The 21,600-nt window shown below is 38.0% G+C and overlaps 3 protein-coding genes across 4 annotated transcripts; 1 reads left to right on the top strand and 2 right to left on the bottom strand.

Moving 5' to 3' along the window:
• The first annotated feature begins 1,156 nt into the window (after positions 1-1,156).
• On the top strand, positions 1,157-5,647 carry LOC131313786 (putative F-box protein At1g49610). The gene is made up of 3 exons (XM_058342296.1): positions 1,157-2,282; positions 4,660-4,836; positions 5,071-5,647. Exons 1-3 carry the CDS (start codon positions 1,218-1,220, stop codon positions 5,371-5,373), a joined length of 1,545 nt encoding a protein of 514 aa, XP_058198279.1. The 5' UTR covers positions 1,157-1,217; the 3' UTR covers positions 5,374-5,647.
• A 2,377-nt stretch (positions 5,648-8,024) lies between these two features.
• LOC131313684 (putative F-box protein At1g49610) lies at positions 8,025-12,098 on the bottom strand. The gene is made up of 3 exons (XM_058342127.1): positions 10,721-12,098; positions 8,808-8,981; positions 8,025-8,705 (listed from the first exon to the last, which is right to left on the bottom strand). Exon 1 carries the CDS (start codon positions 11,993-11,995, stop codon positions 10,889-10,891), a length of 1,107 nt encoding a protein of 368 aa, XP_058198110.1. The 5' UTR covers positions 11,996-12,098; the 3' UTR covers positions 8,025-8,705; positions 8,808-8,981; positions 10,721-10,888.
• Positions 12,099-14,454: 2,356 nt separating this feature from the next.
• Positions 14,455-16,301, bottom strand: LOC131313569 (uncharacterized). Of its 2 annotated transcripts, XR_009196244.1 has the most exons (3): positions 15,587-16,045; positions 14,941-15,261; positions 14,455-14,862 (listed from the first exon to the last, which is right to left on the bottom strand). XR_009196244.1 is itself a non-coding variant. In XM_058341946.1 (2 exons), the coding sequence occupies exons 1-2, from the start codon at positions 15,650-15,652 to the stop codon at positions 14,956-14,958; spliced, it is 372 nt and encodes a 123-aa protein (XP_058197929.1). In that variant the 5' UTR covers positions 15,653-16,301; the 3' UTR covers positions 14,455-14,955. The 2 variants fall into 2 exon arrangements, 1 of the variants encoding a protein (XP_058197929.1); XM_058341946.1 differs by having other exon boundaries at positions 14,455-15,261; positions 15,587-16,301.
• Positions 16,302-21,600: the final 5,299 nt, after the last annotated feature.

Below are 21,600 nucleotides of genomic sequence, written 5' to 3' on the forward strand. Positions count from 1 at the left end.
TGAGAAGAAAATGAAAATGAGGTATTTCCGGAAGAAATCAGTTTCTCTACGAAAGTCAAGTTCCTTTGGAAACTTTGACAGTCAATTGGAAATCGGTATTCAACTCTTTGCCTCAATCGCTCACCATACCCTTCACTAATGAACAATCCAAAATCCAAAAAAAATCGACTCCGTAATATTACGATGAATCTCTCCTCTACTGGAAATGTATACACCGGAAGGTATTTCACGCTCACGAACACGACAAGGATAGCCCAGGGACACGGACCAACCCTAAACTAGGTCCCAATCCAATTAAGGATCCGCGCCATCGAGACCTTACTATGCATCATCTCAAACTCGTAGCGCGTCAACGTACCGTAATACATGCCAGAAGTACATGATGAGAAGAAAGGCTGCTTGCGAACCCATGCACCCACCTTGATCAACCTTGAAAAGTACAGCTGAGAAGTAAAGTGCATTCCACTATCAGAGATAACTAGGCCGTGAAGATAACGACGACGATCCCGTGGCGCAAAGTAAAAACATTTGGGTAAAAGTAGAAACATTTTATTTTTCCGATTCCTCTCGTTGAGACGAATCAATAATCTACAAAAATTTGGCACAAAACTGATGAATGTGATTTTTTTTTATAAGGACAACCTCCAAAAAGTGCTAAAAGTTAAGCAAAACGTAGCCATAACGGGTTGCGGAGATGGTGGAGTTTCTTTATGAGATGGAAAGAAATTAGACCCCGTTCCACTAGCGACAACAATTTTTAGGACTTTTTTTCGTTTTTGTCCTTATTCACATTTTTTTTCGCTTTTGTTAGTTTTATGAAAAACTTTTGTGGATTATTGATTCGTCTCGACGAGAGGAATCGAAAGAGCAATTTTTTTTTATTTTTACCTAAATATTTTGGAAAATAACCACTATTTAGTAAAAAAATAAAAAAAGTTAGCAAAAAAAAGTAGTAGATTTTTTGTTGTTGTTGCTAAATATAAGTTTGAAATGGAAGACATATTTTATAGATTAGGACCACTTTTTTTCACAAGTTTGGTCCTACATTTTATTTATTATGAAATATATTTTCTTTTTGTAAAAATATAATGAAAATAATAAATCAGTGAAAGACTCAGGTAAAGAAGCACGAAAGATGGATAAAGCAAGAATGCTTAAGAGGCACTAGAGGGGTCCAATTTGTCTGTTCGCCTCCTAAACCTTCTTCCGAAAAAATAATGTCGACTGAAAACGATAACGACTCAGGCGACGGCCACGATCTCGACCACCACGGTCGAATAAGCAGAGACTCGACGAGCCCAGTTAACGAACTCAGCAGTCACTTGGAATCCTATCCCAAGCGGCGGCGGAGGAGGGGTAGAAGTGAGAGCACCGTCGATCGAATCAGTAAGTTGTCTGACCATTCACTCCTTCACATTCTCTCCTTCTTACAGATTGAAGATGCCATCAAAACCCAATTGTTGTCCAAACGATGGCAGTACCTGTGGACTTACCTTCCGTCCCTCGTATTCCGCTCCTACCGTTCCGATTTTGTTGAGAGAGACGTTTTCAAATTTGCTGACTTTGTTGATGGAACCCTAACCCTCTGCAAATGCTCCATGCTGAAGAAATTCGCGGTTAATTTTCGTTCTAGTTACGACCCTCGTATCGAGACCAAAGTTAATTTGTGGACACGCTTTGCAGTAGCGAAGGGGACTGAGGTTCTTCACCTTAATTTCAATGCTTCAGAGGATCCGATGGTTGCGTATTGTCCGTACGAGTTGCCTCGACGTTTATACACAAGCTCGTCGTTCCGAGAATTGCATTTTTCTCTTTGCAGAGTAACGCCTAAGGGAGTGGTTGGCTGGAATTCACTGAAGAAATTGTCAATTGGGTATGTGGTATTGAGTGATGAGTTGATCCAGAAGATATTACGTGGTAGTCCTGTGTTGGAGATTTTGGAGTTGTATTACTTTCAAGGTGTCAGTCGTTTGCATTTGGGTTATGCAAGTTTGAAAAAGTTGATCCTGAGGGAATATTGGGACGATATCAATATTTCTGATGACTCTAAGTTGGAAATATCTGCTCCTTATCTTCAGTCAATGGAGATGTTGGGTTGTTTGGAAAGGAAGAATTGTCGGCTGCTGGATGTTTCTTCTCTGGTTGATGCTACCCTTAGTTTTGACTTGCGTCATGAAGAAGATGTCTTGGAGGATTATGAAAGAGACCAAAATATCTTGAGAGGACTTCTTGAGAGCCTTGCCCATGTGAAGAATATTACATTAGGTACTTGGGCTCTACAGGTTGGTCTTTTCACAATCTTTTCCTTGTGCCATTGAACAATACACAAAACTTAACGTGAATGATTTTATTATCAATTTCTTTTCAGATTTTTTTTCAGAAACACGGAGTGATTTACATAACCGTGGTCAGTAGATAAGTAAAACTAGTTCCTTGAGATTGTTTTATTTTTGTTGGCATTTGAAGGAGTTAAAACTAAATTTTACTATTTTTGCTCTTCAAATCTGCCAAGTTTGGGCATATTTAGTATGTTTCTCTTTACTATTGAAATTATGTACAAGTTAGTGAAAATGCTCTCTTTGACATTCTTATTTTCCAAGTGCTTTGGTTGCAAAATGGTTTGTATGGTATTAGAGTCAAAGTGGAAAAGGCATACTCAGATGTTTATGTGTATCATATTAAGGCCCGTTCAAATTGTGTACATGTATATATGCAAAATGCCAATTTTTCATTATCTTGTCAAGTAATTAATTAAGACCAAGATTTTATTGATAAGGACACTGTCATTGATTTCATGACTTACTAATTTTGGCCAGCCAGATATTGATTTCAAGTCATCCGTGTTGGGGAAAAAAACAGTGGATGGAGTGATGGCCTCGTCTCTGTCTTCTCCTTAGCCATGCTAATCTAACAAAATGGCACACTCATGGGGTGCATAAGAACACTTCGTCTGCCCTAACATAACTTATGTGTAGCCATTTGAAATTATACACTATCAAATTGCTGTCCCTTGTGAAATACATCCTCCTCAGAAGGTCCTAATCTCACTGCAAGTTAACTGAAAACAATGAAATTCCATCTTTGGAGCTGAGGTCTTCGTTTCGCTTACTTTTGCACTTCGTTTTATAACATCTCATATTATTGGCTTTCAAACCTTCTCTAATTGTCTTTTCTTGGCCGATGATTTAGTGAAGATGAAATTTACCATTCCTTTGCTAGTCATCATCATCTCTTAATTATTTTTGTCACTTGCCATTTTGCGGTTCTTACAAACTCATGGTGATGCACTATATATTACGCGCTCGGTCATCTAGATTATAGCATACACCTCCGCCCTTGACAACCTCACTTGCAATGATCACGTGGAGATATTTTCGTCTTACCACATCTGTAACCTATGTAGTACAGATACGGACACCGGGCACGGGATTTTTGATAAAATATATAAATAAGTAAATAAAATTTATTCTATACGAATGAAAACATAGTTATTATATGTAAAAGCATGAAGCATCAATATGTAGAAACAAGCATCATATATACATCATATTACTTTTTAACACAAAATATTTGAAGTAAGACACAATTACCCCTATTTTTTTCCTCCAAAAATGCATATTTAACCCAAGCTGTGTCCCTATACGTGTCCCCTCAAAAAGTTCATCAAATTTAATGGATGGCGTGTTTCATACGTATTTTGCTGTGTCCCCGTGTCCGAGACGGGGACACACCGGCCTCTAGAAGTGTCGGTGCTTCATAGTCTGTAACTTAGTTACACGAAGCGGGAGCGGGGGTGGGGACGGGGGAGCGGATGATCACAGAAGTGTGGGAGCGCCATTGGGAGCGGTTAGGAAAAATTATTAAAATTATAAATATATTTTGGAATTTTATATTGTTAAATGTATATATATAAATATTATTCTACCACATAAAATATTACTATTAAAATTATAAGTTTCTAGTTATATTTCAACATTTTTATTGTAGCACATGATTACACAATAGAGCTCTTGTGCATATTAAGTAGGCGTAAAAGTTAAGGGCATTGATATGACTCTAGAAGGTTAATATCAGATGTGCTCACTAACAAGATCAAAACAACTTTAAAGGTACCAATTGCAACTTGAATCGTAAGTCTCTCAACCGTTTTTTGGGTGCAAGTTCCCGTATAGGTAAGGAACGAGTTCCCGTCATCATTGGGACGTGTTTCTTGGAGTTTCCTTCGACGGGAACGCGGAAACGCGTTTCCGTCGAAGAAACGTGGGCATAGTTGAAGGTTCCTGCAACTAAGGTCTGTAACCATCATTGCGGACATAAGCATATTTTACTGCTCAGTCCTTCTAATCAAGTATGAGAGTATCGCAATGAGATCATGATGTAAGTTTCCTTAATTCCGCATGTGTCTATTTTGTAGGCTGGTTGTGGATAGATAAACTCCGTGCCTGTTTATTAAAGCCAATACTATTAGGTTTAAAAAACCCAATCCTGGCTTTTCAATACTTTGTGATTACTATTGCTCGAAAATACATGGTCTGGAAATCAAACAATGGTGCACATCCACAACGCATTTGTGCAATATGTGGAGTCTAATTGTAGGATTTACTGAATAATTTAGTCTTCTGATCTCCTTTGTCCTTTTGCATCTTGCTCTGATGGCAGGTGCTGTCAATAATGGAAGCAAAATTTTTGCCCTCTCCACTACTGAAGTGCGTATGTTTAACACTAGATGCGGGTATCAGTAAAACAATCCTTCCTGGTATACAAAACCTGTTGGGAAGTTCACCTAATCTTGAGACATTAGTCATAACCTTGTCCTCTTCCAACGGCTACCATGAGGTGCGTTTTGTATCTCATTTATTTATAAGCCACTATTGCACTACTTGTGATCGGAAGTGAATCTATGGAATCACTTCCATATCTTTTGGTGCGTAGATATCCTTGTAAATGACCTTTGCATAAGATATTTGAATAATTTTATTGTGCATAAGAGGCATTCATTGATGTTCTTAGATGCGCACATTATGCATTAGGTTTTATACAACTTGAGCATAATGTATTTTACATCTGCAGCATTTTGGGGAAACTCTCACCAAACTTTGCAATTTTGATGAAAAGCTCTATTGGAAATCACAAAAGAGGGCTTTTGGGTGTCTAATGCTGCATCTCAAGAAAGTTAAGTTTGCTGGTGTAAGATGGTTATATCATGACATGAACTTTGATTTCGTACAATTTCTGCTAGAGAATGCAAGGATGCTGCAAAAGATGGTTTTCGATGCTGTAAGAGATAATGTTAAAATGAATACGGAATTTGTCCAAAAGATTTTAAGTTTTCCAAGATCTTCTCCCAATGCAATGGTAATGTTCTATGAGTGAAATGGACAGCTTCAGTAATTTGATTTTCTGAGTGTAGTTTAGTTATGAGCTTGTAGAATGTAATGTTTCTCTTTTTAGAAGTGCAACCATGCACTCTATTGGATATCTTGGTAGTCTCAAGTTCAACAGGTTGAACTTTATTAGCTGTTTGATTTGTGAGCTATCCTTGACACTTTTTTTTGTTCGGCATGAGCTATCATTTGTAGTAGTAACTGTATTATGGGTGAATATCATCTAAGTTCGATTGAATCAGAGATTTGTGGAGTATTGACCATTTGGAGGAGTACCGTCCAATGTTAATTTTGATGGTCCTTGTAGTAATAATAACACCATTGTTTGATATATCGGAAGCATGATTTCTCTCGTTCAATGACTTGATCGGAAGAACAATGTATCTCTGTTCAAGTTCATCAAACTGTGGCCTAAAAGCTGTAACTTTTGTTTTGCCTAGTGTACCTCGTCTTATACCAGATAAAAAAAAAGTACTATGTCTGATAGATTGGCTCTATGGAATGAACTTAGAAGAATTTCCTCAAATTTAGCTGCCTCAAGGTTGGTTAGTGGAGATTTTAATGTTGTTTCTTGACGAAATGAGAAGCTTGGGGGAAACCATGTTGATATTGGTGCTGTGAGGTATTTCTTGGACGTTATCATTCCATTTGGTTTATATATGGTAGTCACTTGATGTAAAAATACTAGGCTCTGTTAGAATCTGGTCAAGGGTTTAGTGTTGGTGAATTCTTTGTGGTTGAGTTCTCCTTTTAGTGCTTTTTTTGGGGGAAGGTATCATTCTACTAGTTTAGTAAAGCATCTGAATCGTCGAATTTTGATTATTGTTGTCTGTTATGTTGTTCCTTTTAGTGCTTTTTTTGGGGGAAACTGGAAAGGTATCCTTCTACTAGTTTAGTAAAGCATCTGAATCGGCGAATTTTGATTATTGTTGTCTGTTATGTTGTTCTGGGCTTTCTTCAATTTAGTATAGAGACTTTTTGTCCGTAGTTCATCTGAATTGGTGTGTCCAGACAGAAGGGTTTTTTTTTTTTTTTTTTTTTTGGGGGGTGGGGGGGGGTTGTGTGTGTGTAGTATGGGACTTCTCCAAGTTTGCTGCTGTACACGTCAGAGATAGCAAAAGTTTTGCAGTTATAGAATGCTAATACTTGCGGCCATAGGTTCCAGAATGTTACATGCAGGATAGTGACGATGATGGTGAGGACGATGATCTTTCGAAAGAATGATTTTCTTCGGAAATCGGTTCATGCAAGAGAAGAGTTACGTGCTTCAAAAGCTATATTGAAAATTTCTGAAGGAGGGGGATAGGAATACCCCGACTTTTTCACTCGGTAGGTGATTATGAAAATGAGCAAACCTTACAATTCACCGTATTAAAATCATCTGGACTAATAGATGATATTTATTTATATTATTTTTGGTACTTCGGAAATAATGGATGATATTTATGCGGCTATGCCGCTGCTCTAAGTTTCTACTTTTCCTTGGGGTTAAACTTGCACTCTTATTACCCTGATTGCAGAAGTTGGTAATCCATTTTTGCGCAATCAATTTCGTCTAATTAGCCTTTCCAAAATTACAAACAAAATCTTTTCGAAGTCGGTGGCGAATAGTTTGGTATTAACAAGTATTAAATTAATTAAGCCTTAAACCCCTGCAACCAAACCAAAACTTCAGCATGAGTATAACTCAGGACTCCGGAGATAAAGATTGGTTTTCAGCTCTTAAAGCTCATTTGTTCATATAATGTCTTGCATTTATTGTTGCACAACAGTGCATTATCAAGCTCAAGAAAAGAAGCTTATCATTTCCAATTATGAAGGTCAAAAGAAAAAGGTCCAAAGTCAACGCATTAGGGGATCATAACACAATGAGTAGTGATAATGCCAAAACTCCAGTGCATAAAAGTCTTATACAACAAAAACAGTTTTGGCATTATCATTTCCCTAACACAATTTGTCCCCCACAAAAATTGGGTACACAGAGCAAGAAATACAATTCTTAGTTTGTTGGATGCTAATGGGAATATGATTGACAACCTAACGCTATAAAATTGGGGATTTTGTTGATTACTATACAGGTTTATTAGGAAGTAAATTTCTGTTCAGAATTGATTCAAAGGTTCAGTTGGCTCAAGCTATTCAAAACAAATTTCTTGTCTCTGTTAAAGATCAGTTAATGAGACCCATTACTTGAGAGGAAATTAAGGAGATCAGTAATTAGGAGATCAGTTAATGAGACCCAATACTTGAGAGGAAATTAAGTACAACTCAGCTTTTTACCAACAGAATTGAGATCAAGATGGTTGGTTTAGCTTTGGTGGTAGCTATAATGTACATTTTTTATAATGGTTTATTGCTGAAGGAGTGGAATGCGACAACCATTTCCTTAGTTCCCAAGGTTAGTAAACCCTTCCACCATTATAGGACATTTCTTGTTGTAATGTGACAATTTCAGAAGATGAGCCATTAAAGTAACCTCTTAACCAATTCTCTTTATATCTACTGCACATAGAATAGCGAAACAATTTTATCTTTACAAAAGGAGAAAATAAACTTGTTCTGGTATTCTTCTAGCCTGAGGATATTGACCATGGGACACCAGTACCGGGCAAGCAATGCAATGACATAAAAATTGCCAGAGAAGCAAATGGGCAGTTTACTGAAAACAAATTAAATAAACGTGCATACTACTCATTTGCATAGGGACACATCCATAGTTACACAACTCACAACAACAACAGCTGAAATATATGCAATTCCATCAAATGAAACTCACGGTGTCGCTAAGAGAACATAGTTACTCCCTCACAAGTGGGTCTCAGAGAACTGTAACAATTTTGCTCAATTTAGAGACCTTTGAGATATTAACACTTTTTATGTATCGTCAACCTGCCCCTTTGAAACACCAGTATCAAACGGTCTGAGCATCTTTGCACTTTAAGCAAAAAGTGAATGTGAAACTAGTTATCATAAGAAGACTGCATGTTTCAGCAAGAAAGTGGAGTTCTCTAGTAGTCCATTTCACTTGCAGAACATAACTACTGCATCAGGAGAGGATCTGGGAAAGGTCAACAACTTGTTAGCTGCAACGTAAAATTCCTTCGGCATTCCAGTATCTAGCATTGACGTATGGATAATAACCTTTTGCAGCACCTTTGCATTCTTCAGAAGAAATTGTACAAAAGAGAAGAAGTTCGATTCATAGCCAAACCAACTTGAGTTAGCAAACACAACTTTTTTGAGATGCAGTGACAAACAATTGAAGATCCTCTTTTGGGATGTCCAGTAGTGCTGTAATTCGTAGCTACCAAGTTCATCCTTCTGCACTCATACATAAAATATGGAATGTATAATGAGGACCACTTTTGCACATCTCATGAAATAATCTCAAGAAGACATTGAAAGGGCTCTGAAAAAACACACCGTATTACTTCCGCAAGACGGCTTGGTCATAACTAAGGTCTCCAAATTCGGTGAAAGCCCGAGCATGGTTGCTATCCAAGGGAAGACGTCATCCCCTAGCCAAGCCTCTAGTGTCAGAGAAGTGCAATTCAACAACGGAGAACTCACGCCTTTTGCTTCCATGGATGATAGTTCCTTTACCCGTCAAGGAAAATTTTCAATGGACAGAAGACAAAAAAAAAATGAAACAACCGAATAGAATATTCTTAAGTGTTTGACAGATGCTACTATTCAATTTTTCAGCTCATGTATCCGCAACATTGGTCCACATTCAAGGTTAAAGATGACTCCTAGAGAGTTACCAAAATAAGAAGTTTTAGAAAACCATAATACCAAGATTTCTGCCCTTCCATGCCTTTGGATAGTTACATAGCGAAGGAGGGTAGAGCTTTTACAAAATTGGGGCAAAAGTAACAAGTACTGCAGACCAAGGATTTAAGTGCTTAGCACCAAATTAGATTTTTTTACTTTCGGACAAGAATTGTGGACTGAAGCTATTAAGTACACAAAAACATGCAGTCACGCACTGAAACATGAACATGGTTAGGCTCAGTAAGAGCTTTTTCTTTTTTCTTTTTTTGTTTTTCCACGTCAGACGACTCAAACCCAATATCTGGCTCCCAATTAATTGGTCATGTCACGGCATAAATCTCTACCAAACAAACAACTCTAGGTAAGTCTAAACTGATGGCAAGCCGTACACCCAAATATGTGCAGCAGGTGGAACATTAGGGAAATAGGCAACCTGTCAATAATCCGTAGGTGAAGTTGTTATCAATTGCAAATTAAGGCTCTCAAGCCGTGCTATAGACTAATGGTTTCATCCAATACCGTTCTAATACAAGAAACATTCACAACATCAATGGCTGTATGGAAATGCCCTATGAACTATGAAGCACGGATACAGATACGGGATACGGATACGACACGATACAAATATGGCGATACGGCAAAACCTAAAAAACTAGGATACGGATACGTCGGAGATACGACTGTGCAAATTATATATATTCATAATTATTAGTCTCCTACTAGGCATAAGAAGTCAAAATGATGTAATGTTTATATTTGTTAGGGGTAAAACTGGGAGATAAATATAAAACTAGGAGTCTGGGAGATATAAAACTGTAATTTTTAGAAATTAAGGGACTTTAGTGTCGTGATAAAGAACTTAAGGGGTATGATCAAAACAAAAATAACTTAAGGGGCTATGGTGTAATTTTTGTATTCTATATATATAAGTACAGAACAATAGAGAAACCCGGCAAAAAAACATAACGATCTACATCTGATCTAGCTGCCGTCTTCGTCGATCGAAAGGGGTACAAAAATCAGTCGTCGATTTAGTTGCCGCCGTCGTCGTCTGGTTCTCTCTCTCTCCTCTTTCTCTCCAGTCGTCTCTCTCGTCTCTGATTCTCTCTCTCTCTCTCTCTCTCTCTCTCTCTCTCTCTCTCTCTCTCTCTCTCTCTCTCTCTCTCTCTCTCGCTGTGTGTGTGACTGCCACCGTATCACAAAAGTATCCGGCCGTATCCCTCGCGTATCCGAAAATTAAAACATTTAATTTAATTACAGGATACTTATTTGCCGTATCCGATACGTATCGGGGCGTATCGGATGCGTATCTGTATCTGGAAAGTATCCGATACCTGTACGTGACTGGTTTAGGCGTATCCGTGCTTCATAGCCTATGAATGATTTCCTAGCGACAAATATTGAAATTACATGAGAAGTTACAAAACTCAAGCATCATATAAAATCAATTCTATAGGCAAACCTAAATAGAAGATTCGTTTGGTTTCTTCTGAAGAGGAAAGCATAAAATAAATAGTTCATCAAAATCAATCGCAATGAAAAAGGATTGTTGGTAGACTAACCCGCATTGCCCAAGTACCTACTGCGAGACTCGTCACACGAGCAAAGCTCGAGAGAAGTCCTCCCAACTCATTCTGAATCCTCATAACATCTTCTTCACCTCCATCACTTTTCAAGTTGCAGGCGAGTTTAGCGTCAACCAAAGACGATACATTTATAAGCTGGCAGTTCTACGCTAGACGTCCAGAAATCTCCAATGATTGGAGATGAGGAGCCGAAATTTCCAGCCCTTCCGGATCAAAGCCGTGCCAGTCATCAGCTTCATCTTCTTCAGCAGGGTTTTCCCCATCTGCTAAATCTCCTTCCAACGCGTTGCCGCCATCAGCTGCATCTTCTGCAGCACCGTGTGCCCCACCAGCTTCAGCTTCATCTTCTCCATTGTCATTTTCAGCATCGGCTTCTTCGTTTTTGTGTTCAGCTTCAGCTTCATCTTCTTCATATGAGGGAGTGGGACCCTGATAACTTCTCACGATAAGTTTCTTCAAACTTGCATTATTGACGTGCAAACGGCTGAAGCCTTCATACCAATATATTTCCAACATCTCCAACACCGGGCTACTCGATAGTATCTTCTCTAGCAACTCATTCCTCAACCTCACCTCGCCAATCGACAACTTCTTCAGTGATTTCCAGCCAATATTCCCTTTAGGGTTTACCCTGCAGTTACGGAAGTTCAATTCTCGAAACAACGAATTCGTAAATAGATGCTGTGGCAACTCGTAACGACGATTCTTATCCGCATAAATATTCTCATCGTGGAATAAAAGGTGAAGCTCCTCAGTTCCTTTCACTGCCGCGAAGCGAGCCCACAAATCGACCATGGAAGCCAAACACGGCTTGTATTGAAAATCAAACTCTAACTTGTCGACCTTGGAGCAGTTGGAAAGAAGTAGGGTTTTGTCAATAAAGGCAACAAAGTTGCGATCTTCCAAAACGATCCATTCTTCTGTGTAGGTATCGTGAGAAATTGGTCTTTCGTCTTCAGGATCATCATCATAAGTATATTGACGGAAAATGAGGGACGGCGAGTAAGTCCAAAGGGATTTCCACCGTTTCGACAAAACCTCGGTTCCGATCGCGTCTTCGATTGGTAAGAAAGAGAGAATATGAAGGAGCACAGAGTCAGGCAACTTACTGAGTCGATCAACGCCGGGTTTCCTCCTCCGACTACTACATCGGTTTCCGTTTCGGCCATCTGAGGTCGTCCGCATCGGTTTAGTGGTTTGGGGCTGCACTGTCTGTTTCTTCACGTGGCTTCCCCTCCAAACTTGACCCATTACCTCTTTCGGGGGGTGGTCGGCGATAGGGCTTCTTCCAAACTGACCAACCTACTACTACTAAGCTCGTGTTCGTTGTCGAAAACTTGTTAGTCGTAAAAGTTTTTTTGTTTTTGTTTTTGTTAGTACAAGATTGGTTTGTTATATAAAAAACCGGATCCGGGGGCTCTGCTGCCCCTGGGGCGCAGGAGCCCCTGCCCACACCTGGCCCCACGTCAAAAACGGCAACGTTTTGGTTAAATAAAAAATTTCAAACACTTATTTGCAATTTTATGAAGTAGAAACGTAATTATGAGAGTTTTAGAGACAAAATTTGATTATGTCTCTTTAGAATAATATGATCAGAATAGTAAAATCTTCACACCCATTCAAATAGATTAAAAATTGGACCACTTAATTTTTTTTATTATAATTTTTAATATATAAACGGTCTCAAAAAATTAGTGCTCAAATTTTCATCCCATTTAACACCCCATTTAAATCAGTGCAAAGATCTTATTATTCTTATCCTATTATTCTGAAGGGTCGTAATTCATTTTTATCTCTAGGGCTCTCATATTAAGTATATATTCTTTATTTAGGACCATATGGAGCAGAAATGTGATTATGAGAGCCCTAGAGATAAAAATAAATTACGACCCTTCAGAATAATATGATAAGAATAACAAAATTTTTGCACCGATTCAAACGGGGTGAAAAATTGAGCACTAATTTTTTGAGACCGTTTATATATTAAAAAATATGATTAAAAAATTAAGTGGTCCAATTTTTAATCTGTTTGAACGGGTGTGAAGATCTTACTATTCTGATCATATTATTCTAAAGAGACATAATCAAATTTTGTCTCTAAGGGTCTCATAATCACGTTTCTGCTTCATAGGATTGCAAATTGGTGGTTGGGATTTTTTATTTAACCAAAACGTTACCGTTTTTGGCGTGTGGCCAAGTGTGGGCAGGGGCTCCTGCGCCCCTCGGGCAGCAGAGCCCCCGGGTCCATAAAAAACCCAAGCTCGAACATATTTTTGATTCTCATCAAGATTTCAAACCAAACTGCTACTACTAGTCATGTTTGACCTATTTTTAAGAAAAATTCAAGTTACTTAAGATCAGCTCGTGTTGACTTGATTAAAACTCGTTTGAGATTGTCTCGTCTCATAAACAAACTAAGCCAGGATATATTTTTAAAGCTCATTAAATTTTTAAACCAAATTTGATCAATTGTTATCAAACCAAATTTGATCAACTAACTGTTGGGCTCCTTTAACTCGTTTATCACCTCTAGTCGGAGAGTGCATCTGTTGACCGGAGAGGATTGTAGGTTCTTTCGAACATGATTTTCGAACCCAAAAGACTACATGAGGGATTGGTATTTAATTTATTTTCTTAAAATTTTTCGTTTTTGAAAGGAGGTATTGGCGGATTGCCGATTGGGATTTCGGCAGATATCCCATACTGGGAATGAGAAAGCCCGTAGCAAATACTAGTATCATTTGATAGTCAAGTTTTCATTTTTACGAGCTTTTAAGCAGATTATTTTTCTCTCATATATCAAATTATCAATTACTATAAGTAGAAATAATTTGACGATTATTATTACTTCATTTAATAAAGGCTCTGTTTGGAATTTGGAGATGGAAATAGAAAGAAAGAGAAATTAATGAAGAGAAAAATTAGATAGAATGTGAAAAGAAATTGAAGAGAAAATTAAATTTTTTTTAAACTTTCCCTCTCTTTTTCTAGAAACCAAACAATGGGGATTTTTTTTTTTATAAATTTTTTTTCCCTTCTTTTCCATTTCTTTATTCAATTTTCAGATGCACACTTAGCAAAAACCCTCGGTCTTTAATGTTAAATGTGAACACGATCCGCAGAGTTTCAGTTTTTCTTAGTTAGCCACCTCCAACTTATGCAATATATTCAGTATAATCCAATCGTTATTAGTAAAATTGGAAAAACTTCTTTGAACACCAGAATCTTCTCTTCCCCATCAATGGAGATTGCCTCTCTCTCACTCTCAATTGGGTTTTGGTTCAAATGTCTCTGAACAACGGCACAGGTTACGTAATCCAAATCCTAAAATTGGCAAAACACCTCCTGCCAAAAGGGCTTCAACTTCACCTCCGTGTTGCCTCCCACGCGCCCGCATCCCTGCTGATATGGACAACTCATCTATTCGACATTGCAGTCAATATTGGAAATCCCCCACAGCACTACTGTCAACATGGTTTCCCCCAAGCTTTCATTTCATCAAACAAACATTAAAATCTGCACTAACCATCCCTGCGCGGCAGCTAATTTTGAGGAAATTCTTCTATAAAGGATTAATGAAGTGGACTTCTTCATCCCGTGTGACCACAAACAACTGACAAACCGGATCCCAAAAAAGAAAAAAAAAAAGAAAACACTTGTTATGTAATTCTTCAGGTCTAAGGCTATTGACCATCACAGGACACCGGTACTGGACAAGCAAAGCATTAGCATATATTTTTTGAATAAGCAAATAAGCAGTCTAGACTGAAGCAAATCAAATAAACGTGCATACTCATTTGCACAGGGGCACATCCATTGGTTACAAATCTCACAATAGCAGTTGCTGAAACAAATGCAATTCTAACTAAGGAAACTCATGGTGTCGCTGAGAGAACATGGTTACTCCCTTCAAACGTGGTTCTCGGAGAACTAAACAAGTTTTGCTCACTTCAGAGAACTTGGAGATACACACACTTCTATGTAATTGTCAACCTGTCCCTTCATAACACCGGAATCAACAGTCTTTAGCATCTTTGCATTTTAAGCCAACAAGATTCAGTCTACCCTCATCTCCCGTAAAGCCAACAATATTCAGTCTTCAGACACGGCTACAAGCACTATCAAAATAGAAACAGTTAAATGTGAAACCAGTAATGATAAAAGGAATGCATGTTTCAGCAAGAAAGTGGAGTTACTCTTAGTTGTCCATTTCACTTGCAGAACATAACTGCTGCATCAGGAGAGGATCTTGGAAAGGTCAACAACTTGTTAGCTGCTACAAAAAATTCCTTTGGCAATGCATCACCTAGCATTGACATTTTGAGTAATCTTTTGCAGCACCTTTGCATCTTCAAAAGAAATTGTACAAAAGAGAAGAAGTTGGATTCATCGTGAAACCAACTTAAATCAACAAACACAACTTCTTCGAGATGCGGCGACAAACACTTGAAAATCCTCTTTTGGGCTGTCCAGTAGTGCTCTGCATTGTCACAATCAATTTCATTCTTCCAACAACCCTGCACTCATACATCATGCTAAAGTTCAATACATTAAAGGGTGTCAATAAATCTACGCAAAGGAGGGCATATTATGCTCACTAAATACAACTGCCCACATAAAGGCCATTTCAAAAGAGATTCAAAGGCATAAACGTGTCAGGGAAGTAATTTCTAACGAATCACTTCCAATCTCGAGAAATGGTACGTCTTTCACTTCCAATATAGAGGCACGCTTCAATTTAGTGATCACGACAAGCTATTATTGACTGGAACGAACAGATAACAGAAAAAAAGATAAAGAGAAGATAGAATGCTTCATCACAGAGGGCTCTGAAAAGCACACCCAGAAAGAGCTGGAAGACGACTTGGTCATAACTAAGGTCTCCAAATTCGGTGAAAGTCCGAACATGGTTGCTATCCAAGGGAAGGCTTCATCACGGAGGCAATCTATCCTCTCTTTTCCATTAATTAGAGAAAATCCACTGCCAATCTATCCTCATCGACGCTTCCATCTCCGATCATTTTCCGCTCCGGCGTGACCCATCACTGGCGAGCCACAAGGTCGGCGAGCTCCCTCTCTCTTTCCACAGTTTGGGTGCCGGCTATTAGAATTTGTACGTATATTAGCTTGGGTTTCACTCTTCAAAGGTGAGTTACGAATATACTTTGGTTACATAATTTATTTTTAATGTAATGCGACTATAAAATGTTGAATTTGTGAAAATAGACGACTTGTATGGAAACGTCTAGTGCATAATGAGCATAATTTTTTTTTGATCCTCCATAATGAGCATAATTGGAAAGATGGAATTTCAATGATAAGCATGGGATTTGTATTTTAAAGGAAAAAGAATGAAATGTATTACGCATATCGAAAAAGAAATCTGGGCGTTGAGTTTTGGCGCCCAAAGTGTTAAAGGATATATCCGGGTATCCTAGGGACTTGATATCAATTCCTGCCTATGGGGTCGCTCCCCAGATCAAATGCCGGTGTTCCACTCATGATAGATGCATCGTTCGATATGTGTATTTTCTCAAATGTAGTTTAGCAGTTTCGAGCCTGAAAATTGACTTCTCTCTCTTAAATAATTGTTATCTGATATTTTTCATGTGAATTATGTAACCTTGGTATATCGTGATGCTCACTGGAATGGTTTTGTGTTTATGAAACCATTCCAGGACACAGGGGTAAAGTTGGCTACATGAATATCGTGTACGTAGCTAATAGTTGATGATTATTGTTGTCGTGACTTTATGTTGCTAGACTCAAAATTTGTAATTTTAACGTCCCGATTTTTCAAGGAATTTCAGGCGCATTACTTTTAAAATACGCTAACTTTTACAAACTTCTAGGCCTTTATTTTTGCTTATACAAAAATTATAATCTCAAAATAATACAAAAATCTACGAACATTTTATTTAAAAACAACTCTAGAGCGACTCTAGTTTTAACACGAATTTCAAGCAACATTGGCCCGGCCTCCGTTCCAGGGGTCCCACCTGTATCAACTGCTCCACTGTAGAACCCTGCACGCTCTAGCAAATTGATCGCCGAAGCAACTGATTTATCAGGATACAAACGTATCCTGAGTGATAATTCACCAAGTATAAATCCTAAAACCCGATACCACAATTTGCAATTTCAATGAAAATAACACAAAGTTATACAGCAATTACGATACGCAGTCACAAGTAGCTTTTTTAGATAGTTCTTGATTTTTAGTGAATTTTAGATCTCTCCACCATGAAAAACAACCTCTGAAATATGGCAACTCTACCAAATTACCCTCTCCTTACTTGCCTAGCCTGGGGTCCCAGACGAATAAGACCAAACTACATGTCAGATCGAACTCGGCTGTACCATCACAAGGGGCAAATGATAAACCAACCAACCGTGAGAAATGATACCCATACTCCGGTTTCAACCAATAAAAACACCCCCTGAAATTCCACAAGATAAATCCAGCAGTGCCATATTCAGGGTTTACATGATTTATCAAAATCCACCGGTCTTAAACCACTAGTGCCGATACCGTTACCCATTCTTTCAGTAATCAACGGTCCTCGGCCACTTTGGCTATCTCCTGACCGTAACCGTCACAACGGTGACTATCAACATTTCACTTTCCCTTGAGTTTAAACGTCTAATCGCTTATTTAAGTCTCGAGTACCACCCAATGTTCCTATTGTCCAATTTTACGTTCACGTGGCAATTCAAATTGCCATAATCCACATAATAATCAACAGCATACAAAACTCACAAACACAATATCGCATGCATAAAGTCTGACATAACAATATTCTAATTTATTAAATATCAATTGACGAATAAGTCAAAAATATGTATACGACGGTTTGAATAAAATCGTTATCTTAAAAGATAATCACTTTGTTTGGTTTAATTCTTAGAAAGTTATTTTTGAGGGTTGAGTGATAATGAGTGGAGAGAGATAGAGAGATTTATTGGAAACTGTGTCGAAAGTTAAAAATTACTCTAAAAAATGGGAACCAAGAGGAATGAATGTTTTTTTTTCTTTTATAAATTCATGATATCAACTTATATAGTATTCTCGAAATCATTTATTCTATTTCTTTATTACCACAAAATAAATATTTAGTCAAACAATTAATTACTACACTTAAAATTAAGTCTATTTCTCACATCTAGTATTTTTATAAAACATTTCTACTATTTTTCCGTTTAAACATTATTTTAAACTCTCATAATATTCATAGATTTTACAAACTAGTTTTTATTGTAAAATATTTATTACTAATTTTAGTTTTTACTAAACTTTATTCTTTTTTTTTATCTCGTAATACTCCCTTCGTCCCATAATGTTTGTTTGGTCTGCAAAACGAGGACGTAAAAATAATATATTTTTTGCAAGAAAAATTTAAATTTTTTTCAATAATTCACTAGATATCGATGAGTTCTTTTAATTTATGAAAAAATTTTGAATTTTTTCTTGAAAGAAATGTATTATTTTTAAGTCCTCGTTTTGCAGACCGGACAAATATTTTGGGACGGAGGAAGTATCAACTTATATTTTCTAACTATTATTGTATTTCTTAAAATACTATTTCCTCTAATTTTCATTCAATACTTAAAAATAATTTTCCTGTGTAACAAGTACACTAGTTTAAATACGGAATTTTGTTAACAAGTTGGTTTAATCAATACCATATCTTAGGGCTAAAATATTTCTTCCATATATATTTAATTTAGAAACTCTTTTATATTTTTCTTTTTACAATTTAAATTAACTACTTAGCGAGAAATTTTCTATTATTAATACAGCAAAATTTTTAATCATCTAATAATTCCATAACATGCACATGTTTCCCTTGAACATGAATCAAGAGCTTATATTCAATTTACGAATAAAATTCAATTTCAGGCCGTACCACTGATTTTCTATCACAAACAGGACTAAATATTAATGAAAACAGGACTAAATAATAATTAATTAACTTCTCTAATTAAAATCAGGTTATCATCCACAACAGGAATTAAGTTTTAGTTCTAAACTCCATTAAAACGCAGATTAAGGTTTCGGGTTTCTGGAAAACTATTTAAAACGCGATTCTAAGCTTGGGGAAGAGTTGTGCGGTGTTCGTGGATCGCCGTGGTGGTTTCGAAATCTTGAGGCGGCGTCCGGCGGCACCCCGTCGGGGCCCGCGGTGGCGGTGGCGCACGAAACTCACGGCTGTTTTTTTTTTTTAAGGCACCGGGATGTGCAGGCCCACCGGTGGTGATGGGTACGGGCCGGGTGGTGGGGTTTCGAGGTGGGTGCGGCTGGAGGAGTAGGTACGGCTGGTGGTGGGTTCTAGGCAGTGGTGGCGGTTTCGGTGGAGAGGGAGGTGGAAAGAGAAAAGAAAAGGTGAGGTGGGGTGGGAAAGGAGCCAAGGAGGAAAAGGAGAGTGGTTTGTACGGTAAGGGAGGGGGCAAGGGAAAAAGGAAAGGAGGAAAAAAAAAAAATGGGGAGAATTACCGGACAGTGGTCCATGGGGCAAACAATGCCCAAGTGATGGAGTAGTTTTTAGGAAATTCATGTAAATATAGGAAGGAGAAAAGTATTTTCCAATACATGGAAAGGTCACATGAAAAGACTATGAAGCCCCTCATCAAAAAAACCCTAAACCTCAAATCCACCCATCCATCTTTCTCATTCATTTGCCCCCAATTCCCACACGGCTCTGAACAGGACGACCGACTAGAAGTGAACAACAAGAGTTAGGATTTCTTGGGTTTCTTCTGCTTCTTTCCTCCTCTCGACCTCTTCTCCTTCACCTCTTCTTCATCTCTGACTTCATCTCTCTCTATGGTACAGTACTCTTTCCATTCCACGGAAGAAGAAGCAAGATCTTGTCCTCCAAACGGAAAACGTACGCATCTGGTAAGGAATGTTTTGGGTTGGGTGTTTCAATTTTTTTGCAGTTTTCTCTATTTTCTCTTCTCTCATTTCGTCTATGTGTCTTTGTTTGTACGCAAATTGGTTTTTTTCATTGTATGAGTGAGGAATAGAAGGGGCAATATTGAGACTTGCCCATTAGTTCCCCCTAGGAGAAAAAGGTACTATATTGATACCAACATTTGATCCACCATTCTGTACCCCCATTGCAATGGAAGTTTGTTTTTCCAGAAAATATAATAGTTGCTCTTTAAGTCACCTAATGTTTCTCCTTGTAAGAACTGTTGTTGCTCTCCATGTAAGAAAGTACGCCCTAGACTGTTAAGGGCAGTGACCCATGTTTTTAACTCACTGAATGGCTGTGCCTTTACCCTTGTGTGTTGGTCAGTATGAAATGAGGTTCCTTTTTAAGTTATGTAACACTAGCAAATGCCCGTGCCTGAAGGCACGGGTCAACGTGACGTAATATTGCTTCAATTGACAAAGCCAACTAATAATATCAATTACTAAATTATGATCAATGAATCAAATATAAATAATAAATTCAACAAATCAAATTCTCCATTAAATTTAACATGCAAAATGAAAATGAACCACAAAACATGGGTTAGATCTTTTAAAGATTTAGCTGCAAAAAGTATTCTAAAAAAGAGAGAGACTAAATGCACATAAGTGAAAATGTCATGAACATGTATTTTTTGCTCCCTTACACTGAGGTTGCTTTCTTTTTCCGTTGTACACTATTTATGTTCTAGCAAATTTTCCGGTATCCAAAAACAATCAAGCCCTAAGATCTGATCTTATGCCTAGATAACTACATAATACATGCATTAACTCCCAACTGTTTTTGCCATCCCAAAATTGTATTCATAGCCCTATCTAATACCAATATACCCACGGCAAAATATGTGTTCTTGTTCCTAATCATGTGACTAATTGTATTTTAGTGCCACTGGTCTCAACACATAATACACAAACATCAAAAAAAAATTACCACAAAATCCTAACAAACACATGCACGAGAAATGGCATACGAAAAAGAGATGGGAAACTGAAAATCAAAGTTCTATGTTCTATATATCAATGGGCCCCCTATATCAATCCCCACAGCGAAATCAAACAGATACAAATCCAGAAAATTTGTCAGAACAAACCTCTGCACGACATATTAACCCTGTAACCCAGAAAAAGCAAAACAACTAATCATCATAGAAAAATACCTGTTACAGACGGCAAGAAACAGTAGAAAATATCTCCAACCCAGGGGATTTCGGAAGCTCAAACCTAGATAAAATTGAAGAATGTGGCAAAAACAACAATAAAGCACTGGAACAAATAATAGTAAGTGCGTATTAATGAGATAAAATTGAAGTTGTGTAGGTCAAGAACTCTTACCCTGAACTCGAAGAATTAGCTCTTTGCTTCCAACAAATCCGTGCTGGAAATTCCCCCAAGTTCAAACCCACTGAATTCCGAAACTTGATCGAGGAAGAGGGCTGCTCTCTGGACGTCGGTTGGCAAGAAAGAGAGGAAGAGAGAGGGAGCAACGAGAGGGAGGGAGAGAGCAACAAAGAGAGAGAGAGAGAGAGAGAGAGAGAGAGCGAGGGGGGGGGGGGGGTTTCGGCGCAAGGGTTTCAGAGTGATTTGGGGCGGGAGGGTTTCACGTTTTGGGGAGGGAAAACGTTGTGTAAGAGAAGGGGGTATTTTTGTCAAGGTTTGTTTTGAATTCCATGTCTTTGGAATTATTCTTCTCCTTTCCATGAATTTTGAATTCTGAAAAACTGGTTCATGACTTGGGTATTTTTTGCCCCTCTTCCCACTGTTCTGCAATTTCCCAAAAAGGGGAAGGGAGAGGGGCTGGCGTGAATCATGGGGTGGGAGAATTATTATTGCGGCGCGGAAACGTGACGCGGTGTAGGATGGTTTGGTTTTCGGTTTCAAA

Source organism: Rhododendron vialii, chromosome 13a (genome assembly GCF_030253575.1).
Source record: "Rhododendron vialii isolate Sample 1 chromosome 13a, ASM3025357v1".
NCBI classification, from domain to species: Eukaryota; Viridiplantae; Streptophyta; class Magnoliopsida; order Ericales; family Ericaceae; genus Rhododendron; species Rhododendron vialii.